This window comes from Neolamprologus brichardi, chromosome 6 (genome assembly GCF_056152115.1).
Source record: "Neolamprologus brichardi isolate AB-2024 chromosome 6, ASM5615211v1, whole genome shotgun sequence".
Taxonomy (NCBI): Eukaryota; Metazoa; Chordata; class Actinopteri; order Cichliformes; family Cichlidae; genus Neolamprologus; species Neolamprologus brichardi.
This window is the reverse complement of record NC_142109.1, coordinates 20,467,409-20,492,818: the sequence shown is the minus strand read 5'-3', so window position 1 is coordinate 20,492,818 and position 25,410 is coordinate 20,467,409. Positions and strand designations below refer to the sequence as shown.

The 25,410-nt window shown below is 41.8% G+C and overlaps 3 protein-coding genes across 7 annotated transcripts in view; 2 read left to right on the top strand and 1 right to left on the bottom strand.

Annotated features, from left to right (window-relative positions):
- The window catches only part of grin2bb (glutamate receptor, ionotropic, N-methyl D-aspartate 2B, genome duplicate b), a 136,019-nt gene extending 125,648 nt beyond the window's left edge, over positions 1–10,371 (top strand). For 4 of the 5 annotated variants that reach the window (XM_006787358.3, XM_006787356.3, XM_006787355.3 and 1 more), the window contains one exon: positions 3,238–10,371. In XM_006787358.3, the coding sequence (XP_006787421.2) occupies positions 3,238–5,607 (2,370 nt within the window). In that variant the 3' untranslated portion in view covers positions 5,608–10,371. The remainder of the gene's footprint in view (positions 1–3,237) is intronic. The other variant, XM_087841813.1, reaches the window with a different exon arrangement.
- Positions 10,372–13,010: 2,639 nt separating this feature from the next.
- On the bottom strand, positions 13,011–18,594 carry LOC118453967 (uncharacterized). The gene is made up of 4 exons (XM_035906365.2): positions 18,317–18,594; positions 15,454–15,590; positions 15,089–15,218; positions 13,011–13,504 (listed from the first exon to the last, which is right to left on the bottom strand). The coding sequence occupies exons 2-4, from the start codon at positions 15,566–15,568 to the stop codon at positions 13,180–13,182; spliced, it is 570 nt and encodes a 189-aa protein (XP_035762258.1). The 5' UTR covers positions 15,569–15,590; positions 18,317–18,594; the 3' UTR covers positions 13,011–13,179.
- On the top strand, positions 13,482–24,874 carry LOC102788316 (uncharacterized). Its single transcript, XM_006787352.3, has 7 exons — positions 13,482–13,649; positions 21,103–21,334; positions 21,526–21,798; positions 22,853–22,965; positions 23,805–23,918; positions 24,022–24,132; positions 24,222–24,874. The coding sequence occupies exons 2-7, from the start codon at positions 21,238–21,240 to the stop codon at positions 24,282–24,284; spliced, it is 771 nt and encodes a 256-aa protein (XP_006787415.2). The 5' UTR covers positions 13,482–13,649; positions 21,103–21,237; the 3' UTR covers positions 24,285–24,874.
- Positions 24,875–25,410: the final 536 nt, after the last annotated feature.

The window sequence follows — 25,410 nt, the reverse complement described above, 5'->3', positions numbered from 1 at the left end:
AAATACTCCAGATAGCTGCTAGAGCCCATTATTATCTATTCAAACTCAATTTAATACTGCCAGTCATAGACAAAGAAGGTGTTTATCCTTTATCCAATTATGTGCATTTCAGTGTCACTTTTGTTAGTTAACATCTATTTCATATTTTATTTAGTAGAGTTAATGCAACAAGAAGAATACATATTTTACTTTATTGGTGGATTCCTTTAGAGATCATTGCAGGGCAGTAACATAACTGACCTCTGAAAGCACTGATATATGAGTTTACAACAGCTGCATCTTAAATAAATAACATATGTCCTTCCAGAAACTGATCTTACCCTCTGCCAGCCATCTTGGTAACACCTCTGGGGAACTTATTTGGCATTTATTTCGAGGTCCCTGTCACACTTAACAGGGAGAAAGCCATAACTTTAATTGTAGTGGTTACCAGAACTGCATGTTCACATGAAATGGTGAAAAACAGCTTCAAAAGATAGCACTTAGACTACACATATGAGAAGTTATGCAACGTTACAGCATCCAGGAGCGACAACAGCAGCTCGTCCAAAAGAGCACTGAGCAAATGCTGTGCTAAATCACATGATCAGTACAGTAAGACAAGAAAATCTGAGTGAACTTGGGTGCATTTTTGTCTTTTCTATGATGACAAGTCGATATGTTGATGTTGAAGCTCTGCTGTTCACATGTCAGTGCAAAAACAGAAAAAAGAAGAAAGGACGCTTCATGGCCCTGATGTTCGATCCTGCAGGTGCTTCTCAGCAGGCCAGGTATAAGTACAAAAAAGAGAAACAAAACCCAGGAAAACTTTCCAAAAAAAAGAAAAGTAGTGCAAATATGACCATAAAGAAGTACTGAGACACTTTGTCATCAGCTAAACACCCGATAACGCCCATCAACTCTAACACAAATGGCTTATCCTGTATTTTTATCAGTTTTGTTACATCCTCCTCCCTTCACCTCCAACCGGTCATGGCAGATGACCGGCCCTCGTCGATGACAGCCTCGTTCTGCTCTAGGTTTCTTCCTGTTAAAAGGGAGTTTTTCCTTCCTGCTGTCACCTAAGTGCTTGCTCATAGGGGCACGAGGACAGGGAGTCATATGATCGTTGGGGTTTTCTCTGTTTTCTCTGTATTATTGTAGGGTCTCTACCTTACAATATAAAGCACCTTGAGGCAATTATTGTTGTAATTTGGTGCTACATTAATACAACTGAACTGAATGGAATTGATTGAACACAAAAAGTAGTCAAATGTGCTTCTCTCTGTTAGAAATAGCTGCACTTGGAGCTGAGGTGAAAAGCGAGCCATCGTCAAGAAGCGAGACACAGAAATCCTTAAGATTTGGACACATTTTCAGAGCCTCTCTCCTGGAAGTCATTCATTGTGCCGTGCTTGTTTGTAAGCAGAGGGAGTTAGCATGCTAAAAATGAAACCTGAGAGAAGCTGAAACCTTTTTTTTTTTTTACCTTTTCACCTCCTCCTCGTGTAAATTGGGTCCATATAAATAGTCATTTGAGGTGTCAAGCATTTGCATAATGTTACCTTTTAAGAAGCAGGTTGCTGTTGTATGCAAATTGCCTTAGTTATTATTACCCAGGAAAAAGGGACACTGCTGTTTATGTGTTTGGTCTTAAGGATGAAGGTGTTTCTAATTGTAAGTTAATCTGGTTTACACCTACTCAGAATGACCAGAAGGACAATAAAAGAGAGTGCAGGCCATAAGCGCTACTGAAGCACACTGTCTTCTGTGTTTTTGAAATGGAGGAAACCTCCATCTGTGTTAGATTTCTTTCTTTTTTCTTTTTTTTTTACAAAGCATGAGAAGAGCTTGTCACTTGTTGAATTAAATAAATTCTAGTTGCAGACAAATTTCAGAATTGCTTCCTACAACTCAAGAGCGGTTTAGTCAAGCAGATGTCTGTCATACATTTCCATGCCTGTTTGAAGATTGTAGCTGCGCTGCGAGAAAGGATAAATATTTCCAAATGGCAGGGCAGGTCACATAAAGCAAGAAGGAGACAAGTGATGGGACAGCAAGGGGCTAAGAAAATTCAGAGACAGATCAAAAGATAAGTTAGCAACAGTCATGATAAAAGAATAAAACTGGTAACAGGACAAAGGGTAGCAGAGAACAGACACAGCGGTGTGCTGAGAACCTGTGTTTCATTACCTTTCACTGCAGCTGTAGTAGCGATAGATGCAGACAGATAAAGACAGACAATCCCATCGGAGCGGCTGCTGCTCAGCGAAACACCCGGAAACGGAGATAAGGCAGCCCCAAAGACAGAATGGAGGCATAAAGGAAAAGAGGGGGTGGGGGTGGTTGACAAATCGCATTCATGAAAGTGACTAAGAGGCAGACGGAAACTGTTTCTGACAAGTTGACGCCTTTGAGGAATACTGGCCTGCACACTGGCTGGTGGGTAGTGCGTCCTCGACCTTTCAGAGTTGGCTGTTGCCTAAACCAGAGATTCCCCCAGCCCCCATTTAAATATGCTTGTTTGACTCCACTCGCAAAATCTTCCGCTCATATGAAAATGCTGCTATTACTAACCAACCATAGCAAACACACACACACACTGATGGATGGTGACCTTATGAGTAAAATTTAGTCAGTGTTTATATCTTTTACCTCAGAGACAAAAGTGATTGATCCCTATTTTTTTTTTTTTTGTTTGTTTATAAAGAGAAACAAGTAAGTAGAAAGACAGCAAGGCGAGTGTCTGGTAAATTTAAATGACATCGATCAAACCTATTGACTCACTTGCTCCCCTTGTGATATCAATTAAGGCTCTGATCTGCTCTGTCTCTTCTCACTCAGTTCTCTGTGTCTGAGGTTGAGGGCTGAGCAGCAGCTGTGAGGGTCCTCGTCGTTCCCCAGAGAAAATTCATTTATGAACTCAGACCCTATTACTGTTTAATAGTGTGTAAACAAGAGGGTGGTCATAGAGAACATGGCAATGCATTAACCTCTCTGCCTCTGCCTGTTTCTGTTTGCCTCCCTCTCCCTCTCTCCCTCTCTCTGTCTGTCTCTGTGTCTGGTATCTGCCTCCGTCTCTCTTAACATTAAACCCTCCTCTGGTTCTTGACTCCTTACTCCTGCCACACATTTTGCTGTTATTGTGATCTCTCTTGGGAGTCATACCTTATCACACTCACTCTTTCTCCCTTCCATGGTCTCACCCTCTCTTTATCTCTCTCTACCTTCCCTTTTCTTCTCATTATCACTCTGCAGGGTATCTACAGCTGCATCCATGGAGTCCAAATCGAGGAAAACAAGTCCACCATAGACTCCCCCTCATCCACCATAAAGAAGAACATGAACAACACTCACTCGAACATCCTGCGGTTGCTCCGCACTGCCAAGGACATGACTGCAGTTCCGGGCGTTAACGGCTCTCCACACGCCGCCCTGGAATATAGCCACAGCGGTCGTGAGTCGGCTATATACGATATCCAGGAGCACCGGCGCAGCCTTGTGGGTCACCCTGTAGACTGCAAGTCTGCGCCACCCTACATGCCAGAGGACAACATGTTCAGTGACTACATCAGCGAGGTGGAGAGGACTTTTGGCAACTTGCCCCTGAAGGACAGCAACTTGTACCAGGACCATTACCGGCACCACCACCCGGCTCTGGGTATGTCCGGCCCCCCGCCAAATAGGCCGCGTAGCTTAGGCAGCGCTAGCTCGTTGGAGGGGGGCATGTTCGATTGCGACAGTTTGGGGGGAGGGGTAGCGCCTATCTTCACCACCCAGCCCCGCCCCTCCATGACTCACAGGAATACCAGTAAATTTGACCTGATCGCTGGCCACACCCCTGCGGATTCCAGCCAGGGTGGGTTCAAGGGCAGCAATGTGTACGGCAGGTTTTCTTTCAAAGGAGGTGCATCCAGCACGGGGCTCATCGGGGGGCATGACAGGTACTGTGGGGGTGGGGGAGGCTCAGGGGGTGACGATGGGAACATTCGCTCTGATGTGTCGGATATCTCCACGCACACCGTCACCTACGGCAACCTGGAAGGAAACGCCAAGCGGCGTAAGCAGTACAGGGACAGCCTGAAAAAGAGGCCAGCCTCTGCCAAGTGCAGACGGGAGCAGGACGAGATAGAGCTGAGCGGCTTCAGGAGGAGACCCCACCACCACACCGTCCACCACCACTTCCCCCACGGGCCCCAGGCACACCGCACGGTCTCACCTCCCCTGGAGCGGAAGAGGGGAGGAGGAGGGGGTAATGCTTCACCTTACTTATTCCGCAGGGATAAAGAGAACCTGAGGGATTTCTATGCGGACCAGTTCCGCTCCAAGGAGGGCAAGGCCATGTGGGAGCAAGAGGGTGGAAGTGGTGTGGGCGGTGGTAGCGGTGGTGGTATCTGTAAAAGCTTAGTACCTGTGGAAGACTTCCTCAAAGGTAAAGAAAAGAAATCGGATGGGCTTGGCCCAGTGTCGGCAGGGCAGCAGGCTCACACCTGCTGGGAAAAGGGGGTGTCAGGGATAGGAGGGGGTGGCATAGCAGGGGGTGACTGGGAGTGTCGTAACTGCCACAGTGTGTGCCACCATAGTGGAGGAGGCAGCACTTGTCCAGTTAGTGGAGTTGGGGGGACCAGCAGTCGTCCCAGCTCCGCCACATCCAAACGCTGTGACTCCTGTAAGATTCAGCCGAGCAACCTTTATAACATTAGTGAGGATAACAACATGATGTTCACTGGAGTTAAGGGTAGCGTAGGACCCAGCCAAACACAAACTCAGGCACAGCGCAGGAAGCTAGGTCCAGGCGGGAGGGTGTTACGGAGGCAGCACTCATACGACACATTTGTGGACCTGCAGAGGGAGGGGGCAGGTCGCATGGGGATGGGTGGGGGCGTTGGGGGGCAGTTTCAACAGCCCCGGAGTGTGAGCTTGAAAGACAGAGATCGCTTCATGGAGGGCCCCAGCCCTTATGCTCACATGTTTGAGAGGTATTCAGGTGATAGAGAGTCTCCCATGTTTGGAGGGATAGGCGGGGATAGGGCCAAGGGAGGCTCCTCCTGCAGTTTGTTCCGTGGAGGCGAAGGTGGGTTGCATCGGCGGTCGGTGGGGGAAAGAGACCTGAGAGACAGAGATAGAGCTATGATGGGAGGTGGGGGCTGTGGTGGTGGTGGTGGTGGTGGTGGTAGCAGAGGGGCCGGGACTTACTCCTTGTCTAAATCTCTCTACCCAGATAAGGTGAACCAGAATCCCTTCATCCCAACCTTCGGCGACGACCAGTGTCTTTTACACGGTGCCAAACCGTACTACATCAAAAACCCACAGACGCAGCAACAGCAGCAGCAGCAGCAACTTCTCAACAACAACCGAGGAGGAGGGGACTTCCGCAGCTCCATGGGAGCAACTTCCTATTTGCCCGCGTCCGCCACAGCTGGGGTGATGTCCAATGTGGCCCCCAGGTTCCCCCAAGAGCTGTGTCTGGGCGGGGTGGGAGGGCCCATGGGGAACCACCACGGGGGCAACAAGCTACTGCCTGGGGGCAGGGACACGTTAGGTTTGGGGCAGGGACAGAGACCATTCAACGGTGCCAGCAATGGACACGTTTATGAAAAGCTCTCCAGCATTGAGTCAGACGTTTGAGAGCGAAGACAGTGGAAGAAAGAGAGAGGCGAGAGGGAGGAGTTGAAGTGGGCGAAGAAAATGAGGGGAAGAGGAAAAAGCAGAAACAGCACAGGCTGATGACCTCTCTGCGTGAAGAAAATGACAAGGCACAATTGTGTGTATGTGTGTGTGCGCGCGCGCGTGTGTGCTGTTCTCACTCCACTAAATGGAAAGAATTTGGACAATGCGCACAGGCCACTGCCGGCTAAGCTGTGGTGAAGTCCGGCGGGAGACAAGTTTTTAATGAGAAGAGAGGATTCTGGTGCTGCTCCGATGCTCAGTGAAAGATCTAAAGGGAGGGAGGGAGGAATGGGAGGGAAGTAGTAGGGAAGGGGGGGTGAAATCAAATTTCCAGCCTCTGCTCTCGTCACATGCTCTTTGTCTTTCCCTCCCTCCTGCAGCTCCTCAACACCAAAACAAACGTTTTGTTTAGCAACGGAAATACAATCATGAATGAGAAATCAACACTTCTGCTGAAGTAACAGGGTACACTAACAATAACTGTATTGATAATGTTAATAATATTATTGAATATTATTCCAGTGTTTAATGATGATCGGTTTGGATTGTTTTTAAAGTTTATTTATTTGAATAGTTCATGTTACATATTTGTATGATGTTGATTCTTTCTTAGCTTACCAATTTACAGGAGTCTGATAGACCCGATGTCGGTACAGATCTTATTTTTCGTGGGGGGTGAGGGGGGGTTCCTGTAATTTGGACTCTTCTTTGCTATCAATTCTTCATGGTTTTTTGTTTTGTTTTGTTTTACTTTTCTCACTTTTGATTGCCGTGAAGTGTACGTGAAAGGCATGATTTGCTGAGTACATCGTATGTACTTGGAAAATTTGCAAAGGTCTTTTTTTTCTCAGCTGCAGAAACGACATCATCATACTGATTTGCCGTTTTGCTGTCATTTCTTTCTGCCTGGCAGTTCCAAATGGGTCTCACATTTTGAGCTGGATGTGCCTTAAAGGACTAATACTGATTCTCCATCTATCTTCTGTTGGAAAGACAGATTCACCTGCGAGTAATTAATCAATTGGTTTGAAAACTGAACATCCAAGTCACCATTTCCAATACGAGAGCAGAGTTCGAGGTGTTTAGCTGACTGTATAACACAAAGCTAGACACAGAGGAAGCTTAAATTTGCACTTTGATCCCTGACCAATAAAAGAAAGCAGCGGCAGGATCGCACAGTTTAAATGCAGAATCGTCTCCTTGTATTAACGCCACAGTTAATCTAACCACAAGTAATTTTCCTTGAAATCATTTACCTCCACAAGCTTCATCACTCCTCCCCTCCTCATAACAGATGACCCAGAAGTCAACTATCCATTAATTATGTGTAAATCGTATTTAATGTCCTCTTGTTGCTGCCGTGGCGTTTCATTGGGTCTGGCTCAATTGGCCGTGACAGTTTTTCTGTTCAGGACAGGAACATAATGGACTTTCAGAGAGAGGCCTCTGTTTCTGGTATGAGCAGTTAATTTTTTTATGATTACTGTTACAAGCCTTGCCTGCCACATTAGATAGTCACATTTGAGGAATGGCAAGAGGGGTTTATCGCTGTATTGTGCAGGTGTCAACGACCACAGCGGGCTTGTGAATTTTTTTTAATACACAGTCCCACATAATTATCTCATAACTCAGAACAGTGCCACCACAGTTTAGAAGACACTTTTCAGAAGATCTGTACATTTTAAAAAAAGTTTGCAGTCAGCTTAGCTGAGCATAAAGATTGAAGATAACAAGGGGAAGTAGCTAACCTGGCTCTATCTTGGAATAATAAAATCCACATATCAGTGCCTCCAAGGCTCACTAATAACATGTTGTATCCTATTAGTTTAATTATCTCAAATTGACATAAATACTTTTTCAGAGAGCTTGTAAGCTGTTGCCATGCCAGAAACTTCCATTTTTAGCACATCCAGCCAAAGGTCCAATAAGCTTCTGCCACGGTAAAGCATCCATCCACAATTCAAAAGAATCGCTACTCCTCCGAGAGTATTAGTTAGATTTCAGTGAAATGTGCACACAGTGATCCCCTAATCAATCATCAAGATAGTGCTCAAGGTCAGGGTCACATTTGTAGGGCTCATAAGCCTACTACATCATTGACGTTCTGGTTTATTAGCAAGACAGTGACTACTGTTTTATACTCCTGTTTTGAAGCCTTAATCCTAGTATTATTGAACTCATCGTCTGTTTTTATTTCTTTCTGGAAGGAGAAGTGACTGTTAGCATGGTGAATCTATTCACTGGACATATAATTCATTGTAGGCATACCGCTCCTCACCTATAAGAGCTCAGTAACATAGAAATAAAATACCACATGTTTTGGACAGTTTGTTACAGCATGTGCTTTCTTTACTAATATTATTAAAATTGCTTCAAAAGCCACAAAAACAGTCAAAATGTCCAGTTTACTGAATTAGCTGAAGTTAACCCTAGCACACAGCTAGTAGCCTAGCTTAGACTAGCCCCTCCCCCAAACAGCAAATTATGTGTTGGCTAACTATAAGATTTTATTAAATTTAAATAGATGAGTTATACAAAAGAACTTCTTCCAATTTATAAAAGAAAAAATAAGCTATAAAGACCAAAAACTGTTATTTTTTAAACAAATTTATTTTTTATGTAAAGTCAGCCAACTTAATATGGAAGTCTATAGGGAATTGTTTACCTCGAAATGCCATTAAAGGAACTACAAATCAAATTCAGCTTCATTTTTCAGCCCTGGGCTTGCTGGTTGGTCTCCAGTTTATGCTAACCCAAGCTAACTGACTGTAGCTTCATAATATCAACCTTCTAATCTACATTAGCAACATGTCAGCTTTTTCCTCCAGGTTATTATCCTGCAGTGGACCTGGATATATAATAAATGTACCCCTCTGTGCTCTCGGTCATTCTTTCTACACTCATCATTAACAAACCCCTCAAATAAAACATAAAAAAAAAATCTCAGTATGTACTGTAGCCTTGATTTCTCCCTCCACCCAGCCCTAATCTGTTTCACATGCTGAGATTTTTGATGAAGAAGAGAATTTGCCCTCAAGTTCAAGGTCCTGTGTGGATTGTGTCAACTGCAGACTTTTGTAAGGGGGGAAAACGGAGTAAAGAGATGTAGGCGCACTAAAATAAGGTGGGACGCTGTGTGAAAAACACCACCTTTATTATCGATTGACTTATTTTTATGTTGCTAAAAAAAAAAAACAGGCAGCTTCCAAATCCACATCAGACACTCAGATGATCTCTGCTCTGACTGAATATGAAGTTGAAAACTAAGTTGTGTATTTCCTAAGTTTCCTGCTCTCTCTGTCCTTTAAATTGTATTATTATTCATGAAAAGTATATTCTACTTAAAGTCACTGGTCCAGTTTGACTTGAAGTCATGTTGCCAAACCAAATTTTGATATCTACAAAGCACAATCCTGTCTGAATGGATCTAATACTTAGTTTGTAGAACATCCCGGTAAATTTTTTAGAAGACTTTCCTTCCCTTGGTGGACAAGTCAGTATGTATGATACAAGGGTGATGATGAGGGGCGGGGGGTGTCTAGTGTTTGTAAGCACTTGCATGTATACACTTTTCTTTATTTCTGTTTTTTAACTTTCAATTTTAGCCCAAAAAATGTGTGTTTTTGAATGATATTTGGAATTTTATCACTTTCACTGGTACTGATGATCCATGTAGTACTATAGGTGTGTGTGTGTGTTTTTGTAAGAGAAGAGCGATCTAAAAGTCAAAATTTTCAGTTTCACTCAAATGCTGAATCTGAGTAAAACTTTTCACTATGGTAAAGATAGAAGACACTTTTCTTTTTTTTCCTTTTTTTTACTGTTAACCTTATATAACTTTCTTGATAGTTTGTGGCTCAGTTCTTGCTTTACACACTCGCTGTCACTTAAAAAAACGTTTTTCCTTCTCATTTCAACGATTTTTTCCCTTTTGAATATAGCTCATTATTTCTGTTATTGTATGTGCCTGAAAACATACGCTTGATTACCTCTGTGTGTGCTCATATGGGAGACAGAGTGCGTGTGAGAGATATAGCTGTTTGTTGTACATGTACTAAAGCTGTATGTAAATACTTTACCTCACGCTCATGGACTTTTGATAAAAACCTGTACAAAACAACAGCAGAGAGTACATCTATTTGGGATAAATCTTTCATTCTGAGATCCCCAATGCAGAACTGCTTTTTGTAATGACTTCAGGCCAGGATACGTGCAGTCATTTATTATCACACAGATAGTGCACACATTTAACAAGTGTTGCGTTTTGGGGTTTTTTTGTTGTTTTTTGACCAGTTAAGAAGGCTGTTTTTTTTTCCTCGCGAGGGGAGATCGTAAAGCACCGCCAATAATTGCTATCCAGAAAGCACAATAGATTATCTATTGCATTTTTACAGAGGTGTGGTCTCTTTTTTTGTCCCTCTTTAGCTAAATCTTCTGTTATATTGTGTTTGGTCACAGAGGAGATTGAACAAATCTATTCCTGAGCTGTACAGATTGTGAAAAATGTACATATGTCAAAAAAAATCTAGTTCATCCTTGCATTTTTTTTGTATGGAGAGAAATTACTTGTGTGCAGAGAGTATTTCAAATTTGATTGAATATTTAGTAATATTGAAAAATGAGATTAAACACAGTCAATGTGAAAATAAGTGCTGAGAAATATTATTCTTCTGTCTCTTTGGAATAAAAGTGTTAAGTATTAATAAAAAATAAGAAATTTCAGCTGGTTGGTCTTTTCTTTTTCTCCTGCAGTTTATGTGCATGTCTGTAGGTCGACCGTGATGTCACAGGAAGGGATCACATTGCTGTGTCCGTGTGCGGTCCTGTGACATTATGGCTGCTGCAGAATGCCATCTTTTTTGCTCTTTCATTGCATCTTTTGCTTGTCATTCTCTGTTTTCCAGTGGGAAGAGAAAAACCACAAAGAGGCATGAGAGAGGCAGAGGAGATAAGGAGAACAAAAAATAATGGGAGATATATTGAGGGAAAGGAGAAGTGATGCAAACTGAACCGAGCAGCAGAGATCAAAGCCCCCAAAAACCTCTCTCTCCCCCTCCCCTTACTCTTCAGACTCTCTCTTTACTCTTGTCCAGCAACAGGAGTTATTTAAAGAAACCAGCCGGTTTGAAAATGTACCGATGCCTTGCCTACAGATTTGGAGGGAAGGTTTTTTTTAACAGCTGCAGTCCTGGATGGTTGAACAGAACAAGGTGAGGCATAGGTAGAAATAACCTTTTCATAAGTTAATCAGCTTCTGAAAAAAGAAAAAGAAAAACATCAGCCTTTTTTTTTTTTTGCTTACTTCTTCGATCCCTCCATCAACCCAACAACCCCAGGATGCATTGCAACACATGTAACTACTTCTTGACAATTAACTGTTACCTAGCAACTGGCTCTTTTTGCTGAGATGGGGAGGGGTGTAGAAAGAGAGACGGGGAGGGAGATTTATACAGTATTCCCACGGCATCTTAACTGGATTGGATGCAACAATGCATTGACAATACAGTACCAAAATGGAAAGTACAGCCTGAGCTGAACGCCCACACGTAGCAGCGAAGGGGGAAGGGGGCGTGCAGGGAGAGGAGGGGGGGGGGAGAGAGGTGTGGTGGTTTGATATACAGTATGGGGGGGGGGAGATCAGTGGTGGAAGATTTAAAAAAGGAAGGAATTAGCGTGCAGCTGCAAGTTGAAAGTGAGAAAAAAAAGGGAGAGAATGGACACGCCACCCTGCAGTATGAGATGAGGATGATAAGTGAAGTTGTAGAAGAGGAGTAGGGAGAAGCTGGTTGCTGTAGAAACACTTGGCAAAGTTTTAATGAAGGCATAAAGTTGGCTGTCTGCGCTCAAGACACGCACACACACGATCACCATACGCAAACAAACATTATAATTATGTTAGAAAATAATAGGCACCCCCTGCTGGGCCCATGAGGGTCGTTCCTGGACTTCAGCTAAAATAAATAAATAAATGAATGAAGATCAGCCTCCGTGAATCGGCGTAAAGCCGCGTGTGATTACGGCGGCAGACGAGCACTGACACCCTGTGGCAAAAACAGGGCATCCGCCTTGTTGGGACACGCACAGGTAGCAGGAGAACAGCCTGCATCTGCAGCGTTGCAGACGTCCACGCCTCTCACCGTCAGCCCTATGTGTGCGGTTAGGTGTCTGCCTTTCAAATGTTATTTGTGTAATAAATATAGGCTTGAATATTAAATCAAGTAACGCACACTTAATGTTTCCATGAATAAAATTAGTTGCGCCGTGGACTTATTTTAAGGGTGTATTTTTTCCTGTTTTGGGCATTAAAAAAAAACAAAACTTAGCCAAATTATCTAAAAACCTCCATTTTTATTATGTCCTCTGCAGGCAGGACTCACGGTGAGTTACTCTGGTCTAGAAGAAAGACGGAAACCCCGACTATTTTCATGCTTCTGTTCGATTTCTTACATAAAATCATTATGTAATTATTCTGCTTGTTCCTCCTCACATAAGAACTCCTCGCTCTCCCTGAAATCATTTGTCCATGCCTAGTTACAGATATGTGTCCTTATCCATTAGATGCTACACCCGACTGTGAACTTCAAGGACTTTGAGTGCTTTCTGCATGTAGGCTATCGCTGTGTTGGTTATTATGATAAGCACCTTAATTTCTGTCAAATCAAATAGAGACCCTCTTTTTTAAACTGCGAGAGACTTAAAAAAGTGGGGTGTGAACTTCTTTCGACTTCCTTAAGTGGGGGCATGCCAGAGGAAGGTTTGACAATCACTGCGCTAATGAAACAAGTCTTTCTTCTTCTTGTTTTACGCACACACCATCCTTGCATTTTGCGCACTGTAATATATTATATTCAATCCAATAAGGAGGTGGTGTGGGAGTATTGCTTCGTTTGGGGGGGTTGGAATGCTCTTTAATAAAAAACAATAGGAATCACGTGGCTTAAAAGTGATGTAATGGATATTTTATTTCTAGACGTTGTGCCACTCGTTAGGCATGATTTCTAACCTTTATATAAATAGCCCTTTAAAGTGAACAATAAATAAACAACAACAATCCTAACAACAAGAAGATAATTTAGTGCAAAGTTGTTGGCTGATATATTTGGTTTGGTTTAGTGATCAGTTTCTTTAGCTCTCAACCGTCCTTGATAGCGGACAGCTTTTTGGATTATCCCGTCACATTATTTCTGTATCTAATCAATCTACACGGATTAGATACAGAGCGGGTAAAGTAGCCGAGAGCTTCTGGGACAGCAATTAGGTTTGTGTAAGGTTGTTTCCCAAGTTGAGGTGATCCATAAAATAAAAGAAGAGAGAATGAGAAGTGGAACTGATGAGGCAAAAACCGCAATGAAATGGTGATAATAAAACAGTTTATTAAAGAACTTTAGTCTCTCACTAATAAAAATCAGAGGTTATATTGCATATGTAGAAACCTTACAGAGTTTATAAAGGGATTTATAATTCGTTTCGGTAAACCCAACAAAGCCTCCAACTGTTTCATCTTTCCGCCCCCCCACTCTGTCCATCCATCTATGTGTCACTCTTGACCAGCTTCACTCCCCTATTCTTCAGGACTCTCACCCGTCTCCTCCTCACCACCCTGCTCCCTCTGGGCGGGCTCACGCTCACTGCGGTCCTCGGGGTGTACCGGGCCAGACTCGCCACCTTCCCTTTCAGGCTGTGAGCCCGCCTGCCTTCCTCCTCCTCCTTCTCCTCCCCATCCTCCCCCTGGTAGCCGTAGCGACGGAGAAATGGTTCCAGCGTTGCTAGGCGATGAGAGAGCTCGGCGATGCGTCGGTGCAGCAGAGAGACTTCCCTGAAGAGGTCGTTGACAGACTCGGACAGAGGGCGCACCCTGCAGGAGGAACAGAGGAGGGTTAACTTCAGAGGACCGCTCACACATATGGAGCGCTGTATAAAATTAATTATGACTGTGGATAAAGTCCGAGACTTGAACCAAAGCAATCTGTGTGGTTAACAGGAGACAAAGACTGGCTGAGGTGAGAGTAAGAAATGCTCCTGTTCGTCTTTGGATTGGATTGGTTTACTCTCTCGTGACTTTTGATGCTCCCAAAATGCATTTGTGGCAGTTCATTCTTGTCTCACTTTAGAATAAAAACTTGCTCTTTTTTTCAGTTCAGCTAAAGTTTAATTTAAGTAATTCAGTTCATAAAATGGTGAGTAGGTATATACATAATGCACTGGTGGAAACTTTCTGGGCATATGTTGCTATTATCTGGTCCATATTGACATGATAGCATTAGACAGCTGCTGCGGATTTCTTCGATTGAGATCTGGTGACTTTGGAGGCCATTTGAACACAATGAACTCAGTGTCAAGAAACCAGTTTGATATGATGTCGGCTTTATGACATGGTGTGTTATGCTGCTGGAAGCAGCATCAGAGGATTGGTACACTGTGGTCATGAAGGGATGGACACGGTTAGCAACAATACTGTAGTGTAAAACAATGCTCAGTTGGTACTAAGGGGCCCAAAGTGTGCCAAATACCAGTTACACCATTAGACCACCAGCAGCTACAGCCCCAAACCACTGATACAAGGTAGGATGGATTCAGGCTTTCATGCTGTCATGATCCTGCCATTGAAATTTCACAGCAGAAGGTGAGACTCAGGCAATGCAAATTTTAGCCTTAATTTTACCTCAACTTCTTAGCTGACAGATATGGTGTTCTGCTGAGTTCAAAAGATGCTCTTTTGCATATACTTAGGTTGTTACGAGTGTTTATTTGAGCCACTGTTGCATTCCTATCAGCTCAAAGCAGTCTGGCCATTCTCCTCTGATCTCTGGCCTCAACAGGACATTTCCATCCAGAAAAATGCTACTCACTGGATATTTGTTCTTTTGTGGACCATTCTCTGTAAACCCTGGAGATGGCTGTGTGGGGAAAAATCCCAGTAGATCAGCAGTTTCTGAAACACTCAGACCAGCCATTTGGCATCAATAACCGTGCTTTCAAAGTCACTTAAATCACCTTTCTTCATCATTTTGATGCTTGATTTGAACTTTATCAGGCCACCTCGACCATGTCTACGTCTCTAAATGCACAGACTTGATTGTCTAGTTAGACGTTTGCATTAACAAGCAGTCAACAAGCAGGGCATTGGTGTACCCTACAAAGTGGCCAAATATCTAAGGCAGCAGTAATGGGAAATGCGTTGACATGGTCATAATAAAATATGAAATCTCCCAGGCTGACTAAAACAGGCCTCAATAAAAATAAAAAAAAACACAGAGTGAACTCTTCTTGCAAGCAAACGATGCTGAAGAAATAAACATTTGCCTTAAAAGCAGATACTGTTAAACAGTAGTCATCTAATCACATAAAAGCGACTCTTTTGTCTAATCCTCAGAAACTGAGTAAACAAACCTCAGGCTGATTAGACATCATGATGATGGGTGATAAAGGTTAGGCCCACCTGGAGTAGTCGGGCAGCAGCGTGCTGGGCTGTGAGTGCAGCAGAGTTTTGATCTCACTGAAGATGCGTTTTCCCCAGGCATCTAAAACTCTGGTCACACTGCGCACTGAGGCCACATTCACGCTCTCAGCTGAAAGCGAAGCGTGACACCATCAGGCTTCAATTTATGGAACAACAAAACATCCTGTATGAATCATGAAAATGAAGAAAGCGTGTGCTTTAATTGTTCGAGAACTGTTTCTCTGAAGTGTCTCGGATTGCTGCGTTTCATTCAGCTGCCATAGCTCACGGCTTCAAATGCACAGTGATTTACGGGCTCCGTATCTCCAAAGAGAATAGATCAAACAAAGGCTTGTGATTTATACCTCCCTCTCTGTAGTTCCAGTACCCGTAATCCACTTCATTCTCCTCCTCGGCTGCATAGGCCCCAGTTGCTGTGGCAACCACCATCAGCGCCATCAACAGAGAGTGAGGGCCCATGTCGAGCAGATACACGCTCCCCCTTATAAAAGATGAAGAAGAAGAGAACAAATGTGCCTGTGTCAAAGTTAAGTTTCAAACCAACCTTTTTTTCCCCTACTTGTTTTTAAAGCAGAAAAAAATGTGTTTACATCGCCGACAAAGATGTGTGGAAATCAAAGCAACTTCATGTGCCACTAATTAGTGAAAAGGCGAGCATTTTTGTGTGTGTGTGTGTTTTGCCAGTGCGATGTGCAACTTTGCTACTGTTTTGTTTTATTGTATTTTACTTTATTGTCTCAGTTAGGACAATTTCTTGGAATCTGCCCGTGCTAAGACAAATCACTGCTTAAAAAATGGAAAAGTGATCAAAGAAAATTTGTTGATAAAGATAGACGTAGCTTCTGAGTATAAAAAGTAAACCAAAACAAAAGTGTCTTAAACATCCCTTCTTTCTAATGGCCAGCAGGAGGCGCCTCCTCAGCACATCAGCTCTTCTCTCTGGCAGACGTTACAGGAGTCTGTCTGCTTGGACTACAAGACTTAAAAACAGTTTCTACCATCAAGCCATACGACACCTCAACCACAACACTTAAACACACACACACAGTCCACAGGACGCACTCAGAAGCTACCCTGCAGCTTCACAAGTATAATCTACACTGGTCACTCCACTTTATTGATATTTATATTTTTTTAAAAAGTGCAATACTGTAACAACTGCCACAAAAAACAAAAACTTTTGTACTGTTTAGTTTGTACTGCTGCTCATTCCTGTGCAATATCCCATCTGCCCCCCCCCCCCCCACACACACACACCTATTTAAGATTTTCTTTATTTAATCACTAGTGTGTACATATATTTATACACACACACACACACACACACACACACACACACACACACACACACACACATATATATATATATATATATATATATATATATATATATATATATATATATATATATATATATATATATATATAGTCAGTTAACTGAAAATCTCTTTTTTCTTTTACTACATCTTATCAATATTTTGCTCTTAATATTTTTCTATTTATTTTTTATTATTTTATTTTATTTTACTTTTTTCTACTGTACCGTTCTGCTGAGTGACTGTCTTCTGCTCGTCAAATACATTTCATTGCGTTGTTGACCCTGTGCTAACTTGCATATGACAAATAAAACTGAAAACTGAACTGAAAACTGAAACTGAGCTTCAGGCTTTATAGTGGGACTTCGCCAGTTACTGGGCGGACTTTGCAGTGGCTATGTGCATCTTTCATATACAGTCTTTGGGTCAAATGGCACACGTGTGCCAGTAATAACTGTTACTGTCTCAGTAAATAAAAGACATCTTTCACTTAAACTGTAAGAAATAAATGTGTATAATTATGAAATTTTTTTAGCTCATTGTAATTATTCTGTAACTGTCCTATAATAATTTTGAAGCAAAATGTTTATGTTAATTCACAGAAAATGAAATAATTTTTTAAAATGTATTTATTTTATTTTTTTACTTTGGAGGCATACTAATGAAAAAACAAATAATAAATAAATATACAAATAAATGAATAAATAAATAAATTACTATAGACCATAGTGAAAAAACAGGAACAATTCTGTCATTTGATTGTTTATCTATTACTTCATTCCTTTGTTAGAGTATGAATCGTGGTGGGGAAGTTCTTTATCAGTAGGAAAAGCTGTATAATATAAAATACAGTCCAAAATTATGCCTTTCTTCATATATTCCAAAGCTTTCCAGAGAACCAGCTTGGAGACTTTCCCAGGCCAATTTTGGCCTGGGGCCTCCTGTTTGACATCCCTGGTATAGAGTTTACCAAAAAGCCTTAGAACCTGGTACTTTATTACCAAACAACACAAAAATGTTTGTGAGTATGACTGATAGCTCAAAGCATAAATGCAATGTGACTTCACTTCTTGTCTGGCAGCTTTATCTCCAGCCTTTTTCATAAAATCAAACTATGGATGCTTCGACCACAGCTTGATCCGGTGAGTCCAACAGCACCTTATTTTTCATAACTGGGTAAATGGTTAAAAAGATCACTGGTGGGGTTAGAAAGCTGGAGACTCATGTAATACTCCCAGTCACTGTGGCAGATCCAGGATCCACAGAGGGAAAAAGAAGACGTGTAAAAACACTTGTACGTCTCTGCTTTCCCTCCAATAAAACCCCACTGATGACAACACAGCTACTTGATAATCGGGCAGGATGCGAACCAAAAAAATCTTGTTCCCTGTCAAACCGAAGGGATAAAGAAAACAGGCTTTTTCCAGTTGGACCTGTCTGTGTGTGTGGAGAGAGCAACAGCAGTTTGGTTGGGAAAAAGAAAAGGAAGGCAAGTTCTTGATTTTTAGAGTCCAGTTTTAATGGGGAAGAAAAGAGAAAGGCTAAAGGCAGGCGACCCAGAAAACCAACCAAGCAAAGGGAAAAGCAAAACATCAGCACTGCATCCATATGACAGATCTGTGAATCATACTGGACAGTAATAAGCCGATGACTCACTGCTGAGGTATTGTAAATGTTCTCAGGAGGTCTGAATTTGGAGGCTGATCAAAGGAGGAGTGAAAATTAACCGCACAACAGCACCACGCAAACCAGCCGTCACCTGTTCTGATTATGGTTTGTGGCTGTGCTGGAACAAAAACACTTTGCAACTTTGCAAACTAATGCCGCAGCAGCAGAAGTATCACAAGCTGGGAGCTGTTTCGGAAAAATGAGCAAATGAGCCGATACTCACGACTTGAAATGATGATGATGCTTTTAAGACTCAGCAGGAAGTCCTTCTCCCTCTCCCATGCGGTTTGAATACCAGATGTCTCTGCTCCTCTCGCCTCTCCACCCTGTCGCTGCCACGGTCCCTCTACTTACTTCTTCTCCCTTCTCTCCTGTTTTCTCCGACGCTCTCTCCACCCTCTTCTCCCAGCTTTAGGATAATTAAGAGAAGAGTGTGCGGCAGGTCCGGTACAGAGCTCTTTTTAAAAAAAGTTTAGGGTTTGGGAGCTGTGCTAGCTTTTAGACCCCAACACACGCCCACCTCCAACTCTCTCTCTCCCTCTCATGCATATCACATGCAGACAAATTCTGCAATCCAGCTGCTGCCAGATGTGTGACACATCCTCTTCTCTGAGATGTGATTTACCCCGTACTCCTGTCTCATCTTCAGCGTGGAACAGACAGGTATATGTATATTTGAGACTGTAATCTCACTCTGCTGGAGGATCACATCTCTGCACCGTGGTCTCCTTAAAAATGTTACAAATCCTTTTTATCTGACCGTTTAACACCTTCTGTCCTCCACACAGCGATATTCAACTATAAGAAGCAAATGCTGCTAGTATTTATGCCAGAAACAGAGAAACGAGAGAAACATCTTTTACTTTTCTAGTAAACTTTAATAGAAAACTTGCATGTTTACTCTACACTGTATTGTAGACCCACTTACTCTGTAAATTAAGAATAAATATACAAAATATAATGCATTTTTAGAGGTTAAACCAACTAACAATATGTACATAACATGCCTTAGTTTGTTTTCTTTATTTAATATACTAAAGAATATTTTCTCTGTAATTTGTTTGATGTTCATCCTCCAGCGTCTCTAAAATCCTCTTACAGTCATAATAATAAAATATGTATATTGTGAAGAAATAGAAGCTCTTATCTGCATGCTAAAAACACAAATTAAAAATATTTGTGGAAAATGTTGCAGTAAGTTAAACTGAAGTCATTTTGACCTCCTCTATATAATCTGATTAAGTGCAGGAAAGTATTCAAGTTCTGTAACACGTAACATTAAGTATAGATAAATCCATTTAAAGCGAGCATAAAGTATAAGCATAAAATATACTCCAATACGTTTACTAATACTGTGCTCATAAATCATTTTCCCTTAAAGCTTTGAGATAAAGATTCAAATGATTTAACATTAACAAGTAAATAAGGACTTATAATTGTTGTTTAATCACCCATTAAGGTTTTTAGACATGATCAGAAGAGCCTGCTGAAGTTCACACTGAGCATTAGAATGGGGAAGAAAAGCGAACTAAATAACTTTATTTCATATTTCAGAAACTCCATGTTGATTTCTGCTGCAGCAAACAGATAGTTCGGGCAGAATTTGGTGGAAACAACATGAAAGCATGGATCCCTGTGTAAACATTTCACACCGGTGGTGTTGTCATGGTATGAAGAACATTTATCTGAGTGGTGGCTACCACAGCGTACCTGAGTGTTGTTGCTCATCATGTCCATGTCTTTATGACCACAGTGTACCCAGCTTCTGATGCCTGCTTCCAGTGGGATAATGCACCAGTTCACAAAGTGCAAATCATCTCAACTTGGTTTCTTGAACATGACATCAAGTTCACTTTACTCAAACGGCCTCTACAAAATACAATAGTAGTTGCAGTAAATCAAAACTTGAACATCTTCCTTATATAATATTACAGAGCAGAAGGCTAATGTACAGCAAAAGGGAAACACCAGCTAAGTAAAGTTCCTCAGCAAAGCCTAGTAGTTCATTAAACCTTTGTTTTAGCACTGGAAACTTTTAAACTCAGGGGATGTTAGAAGTCCAATCCACTATATTAAAGGCACATAACCTCATTTTTCAGTGCACCGATTAAAACTAAAAAGGCAATACAGTGACTCTAGTGACTCAGAATTCCAGTGAGGCACTTGTTTGCATGTCAGATTTAAAAGGACCTCTTAGGTTAAGTGCCCTTTTGTGCTGTGCTCCTGTAAACCTGACTATCTGTGGTTTTACTTTATACTTCACTCCCCAGGAAGGAGGAGAGATAAGAAGCACATTATAGTGGGTATGAAATGGAAAGAGTTATTTCTCAGTGACTGGCATCCAGATGTTATTCCCCCTCTCTATGTCTGTTTTCATGCTGTGGGCTGAGGTGAGGTCAGAGTTGGACGGTAATCTCTCCAGAAAGGAAACGCTGAAAAAGTCAGGTGGACGGGCGGAGAGATGGAAGAGGGCGTAGGAACTAAAAAGACAAATGGAGTTAAATAACAATAACTGCCACACTTTAACATCTGCACATCTCCACTGGCAGCTTCAGAGAGAGCGACTCAGCAGAGAGTTACTGCCGTGAAGAAGTCACACAACCCGCGACATCTGGTTCACATTAACAAAAGGCAATTTGTCACCTTCAGCTAAATTCCAGCCATGCACACACACACACACACACACACACACTTATTTCCGCTCCCTGCTCGAGTCTTCTCTTTCTGCTGTCGTCTGAAAACCACATGACGAGGTGCGCACTCGTGGCTCACTCTGTTACCTCGCCAACACTGTCTCACTGTGGACGAAAGCCAAAACTGCAGTTTGCTTCCCATCCAGACGGTGACGTAACAGCAAACTGCAACCAGGAGAAGTCTTTCTTTGGACAAAACAAAAACATTTAGAGTTGCCTGTGAAAAGTCTTTAACCTTTAGTGTTTTTAGACTTTAATATTGTCTGCCATGTCCTAGACTAACATGTAAAGTGCTGTTTTTGCTTGTTCCCTTTAGAGTGCGTCAGTGTGCATCAAACATTTTGGGGAAGTGTTTTTTGGCAGAAAGAGGAACTTCAACAGTCTATAGAGTCACAAAACATTGTCATCGAAAAAGAATACAGACACCTTTATCAAACTACCCAATTGCACCATGGAATCTCAACCGTTTTGGACCCTTTTCTTCAAGTTGACATACCTGATACCTGCATTTTTCCTTCTCACTGTCTGTTCAGCAATGGATTCACCAAGTGAGCCACCACATTTGTGTTGTGACTGATATTTATTTGACTGGGATGAGTGTTTTCTGTTGCTTACGTGTGCGACTAACCCTGTAGTCTAGAAATAGATCGGCGAATAAATGAACTGCAGCAAATTTATTTCGTGTCCAGCGCTGAGTCATTTCAGCCCTAATGTGAACCTCTAACATGTCTTTTCACAGGTATCAGTCTGGAGCGCGAAGTCTTTGTGGCCTTTAGAGGTGAAAATCTCAACATTACATGCAATTTGATCAAAGCAGTAAACCAAACGGAAGATGGCTGCTTGATATGCTTTGATCCAAAAAACAAAACAATATACAATAATACCATCCCTACAATGGATACCAAACAGGAAAATTTTTCCTGGCATCTGGAGCTGAAAAACCTGAAGCTTTCAGGACTTTACTCCTGCCAGTATCAAACGGTGAAGGTGGATTGGTTTCTTCGAGTGAAAGGTTAGTCCAAAAGAAAGAAAATGAAGATGAAAGCTCCAACTGCACATCTTTATCACAGTTACTCAGCAGTAAAGTATTCTAACTAAGGAAGACCTGCCTTAAGAAACAGATTCACTGCGTTTTTTCAGATTTTTCAGGGCTGCTTTGATACATATTATTAGTGTCGAGGAGGTTGGTGGGGTCAGTGACTGAACTACGATGATACCTTGCTGCTATTGAACAACACTAAAAATAAGACGTTTTTATAGTTGCATCCTTTACAAATACAAGCAATAATCAAAATTAGGATAAGCTTTATTTGTCAGTTGCAGTTGCCTGCAGCTGAGATGACAGACCTAGATGACCATACAGACAATACATACAATATACAAACTTACATTGTGGAGACAGGTCAGGCTAGGCAGCAAATAAAAGAAGGGGTAGACAGTGAAATATGTAACATATGGGGGCATGGTCAGGAGAAAAAAAAGGTTTCTGCCCTTGGTGACTGTAACAAGTGAGTCATCATGAGGAGAAAGCACAAAAAACTCCATAGCACATAAACAGCACAGATATTATCAGACTATACACCATGAAGCACAGACAAGCAACATAAGGGCGGGGGTACGCCAGTGTACACAGTGGTCGCAGTTGTAACACAGCCTTAAGGTGAATTAATTAAGAATAGGCTTTCAAATCCTTACAGTCCCACAAAGGGGGATCATATACAATTTGCTATTTTCCACTGGCTCTTAAAGGGCATGCGTACTGATGAAAAAGTATTGCTTAGTTCATATAGAAAAGAATAAATAAACAGCATTCTGTGTAATAAAAAAAAAAAAACATTTTTTCTTTCTTATCCTTCCAGTAGCTTTGCTATCCCTGAGATCTATCTTCCGACCCTTCGAAGGGTCCCGAATCTTCTTTTGGAAACCCCTGTACATCTTGAGAAATTAGCCAGAAGAGACGCCAAAGGCCATTTGATCTGCATGTTTATCCAGTTGTGATGAAGTCCACCACAGGGTGACATAATTTTTTTTAATGTATTTATTTTTTGTCTTTGTGGTTTTTCCAGATGAAGGCTACAAGGAACCTGTTAACACAGGGTTCATCATCATGGCCGTTTTCACGGGTGTGCTGTTGATCTTCAGTGTGCTCGGCTCAGTGTATGTCTTCAGAGGACATTGGGTAAGACTGATCCTGCTGTTAAGCAGGCAATAGTTAAGAAACAGCAGGTTACAACACACCAGAGTTGTGTCACAGTCTAATGAGGGATATTCTGACAAAGTCTTAACTGTATACAGTTTTCCAGAATTGACTGACAAGTACTTGATCCAAGAGGCTTGCTCAGTGCTACAAACAAAGGTATTTAACCCCAGTGGGATGGTTGTCCCCTTTGGACGTGGTCCTGAGGGTCACTGACCCACTATTAATCGCATGAGTAATCACACAACCCGAGGCATGCTCTCTAGATTAAGTTACAAGTTGGAATTTAAAATGCCCCAGTGGGAATTTTCATCATGATTTAATCCTGATTATACTTAAGTTTAATAAGTGTGAACAATTATACTGCCAATAACAAACAGCTGTCCAACATCAGGCAGTGTCATCTCAGTCTCAACCACAAAACCCAAATCAGACTAATGGAAATAGTCACATGCCACCAGTTTTGTCATGTCTTTATTGCCTCATAAACTGCACTGGGACTGCTGTTACTGAACTACTGAATTATAATCATTTACACACTGATTTGAGCCAAAGAAAACCTAATACTCTGATTTGCAACATGCTCAATTTCTTCATCTTATCAGTGGCTGTGCTTCTTTTGTAGTCCCAGTGGACTTGAGCTCTTATACTGCAAGCGCATTGAATGCGAAAATGAAGTTAGCGCCATAAACTCTGAATACAAACACAAGACAAAAAACTAGAAAGGGAGCAGCTGTGAAGAAAGCCTCATGTTTTACTCGTTTGTATGTTGCACACCTGTGATTTTTTTTTTTTTTTGATGAATCCAACTCCATCTTTAGACTGAGAAACATGGAGCTGGCGAGAAAAAACAAAAGCAAAGCAAAGCAGAGAAGGAGGTGACAAAGAAGGAGGACGATAGCTTGGATACAACAGCAGCTCAGTCCTACTATGCCGTGAGCACCTCTCTCCTCATCAGTGTCTTTCACCTGAACTTCCTTACATTCATGTGGTCATTTCCAACATTTATTTGGATACTGACATGAAGATCTCTTTCAGAGTCTAGAGCCTCGTCCCAGGTCTATTTATGATGTACTGGACAGCTCACCTGCCAGCAGAGAGAATGACCAAGACAAAGCCAAACCCAAGAAAAAGGAACCCCCCAAAAAGGTCAGTGAACTTTGAATGTCTTTTCAAAATAACGTGGTGTCAAAATGAAACATGTAAATGTTGACCTGCCTTTCATTTTTCCTCCACAGGCAGCACAAAAGACAAAAGACAAGGATGAAGGTGTTTTTGAGTCTGTTTATGAGAACTTTTAGATCAACTCGTGATTGTGGGATCATAATCCAGCGCTTTTCTACTTTAATCTCATCTGTGTCAGCGACACTGAGAGAATCATATTTCAATAAAATCAACAAAAACCACAAATGCAAAGTAAAAGTAGTTTGGTACAACACAAAGATTTCTAAAAGTGTGTAAAAATGTAAATGAACAGAAGCATTCCCATCAGAATGAGCACAGTGTATCAAAAGTACTAAAGTTTTTTACTAAATACTACGACTGTACTATGTAAAAGTCTTTAGCTACACCTCATTTCTTTAGATTTTGTGCACCAATTTATTCAAACAGCCAAGGCAAAAAGAGAGTTTGAACAGTTCTAATGAGCTTAAAAGTCAGTATTCAGTATGAGCACCTTTATTTTCCACCAAAGCCTGAAATTTCTTGCACAACTTTCTTGTCATTTCTTTAAGTAGTCTTTAGGAATAGTTCTCCAGGTATCTTGATGGATGTTCAATGCTCTTCTTTGGATGTTGACTGGGTTTGCTCCATTTTCTGTTAAAATGATTCCACATCGCTTCAATAATGTTGGTGTGGGAATAAAGTCTGGTCTCTGGGTGGATCAATTCCATAACTGACAGTGTGTGTGTGTGTGGTTTTTTTTTTTATTATTATTATTGCTGGTTTTCCTTTAGTTCAGTTAGTTTGGGATCACTTTCATGCTCAAAAATGGAGTAGCTAACAATCAGATGCCAAATAGTTTTGCGTGAAAGATCAAAATCCTATGTTTATAGTTTCATTCATTTTTGACCCCCAGTTGAGCGGCAGCCCCAAACCATGACAGAGCCTCAACCGTGTTATACACATGGCTGCACATACTCTCTGTTGTACCTCTCTCCTAAGCTCCGCCGTACTGATGATGATTTGAACCAAAAATTTCCAATTTGGATTCATCACTCCATAAGACCTGTGGCCACTGATTTTCAGTCCAGCTCTTGTTTAATTTTGCACACCATAGCCGTTTCTTCCCTTTTCCATTCATTAACAATGCTGTTTAACAGCCACCTTCCACTGAAACCATTTCTGATGAGGCTTCAGTGAACAGTAGATGGATCAACTGAAGGGCCAGAAGTCTCCACTTTTTTTCCAAGTGGAGTCTACTTCTCA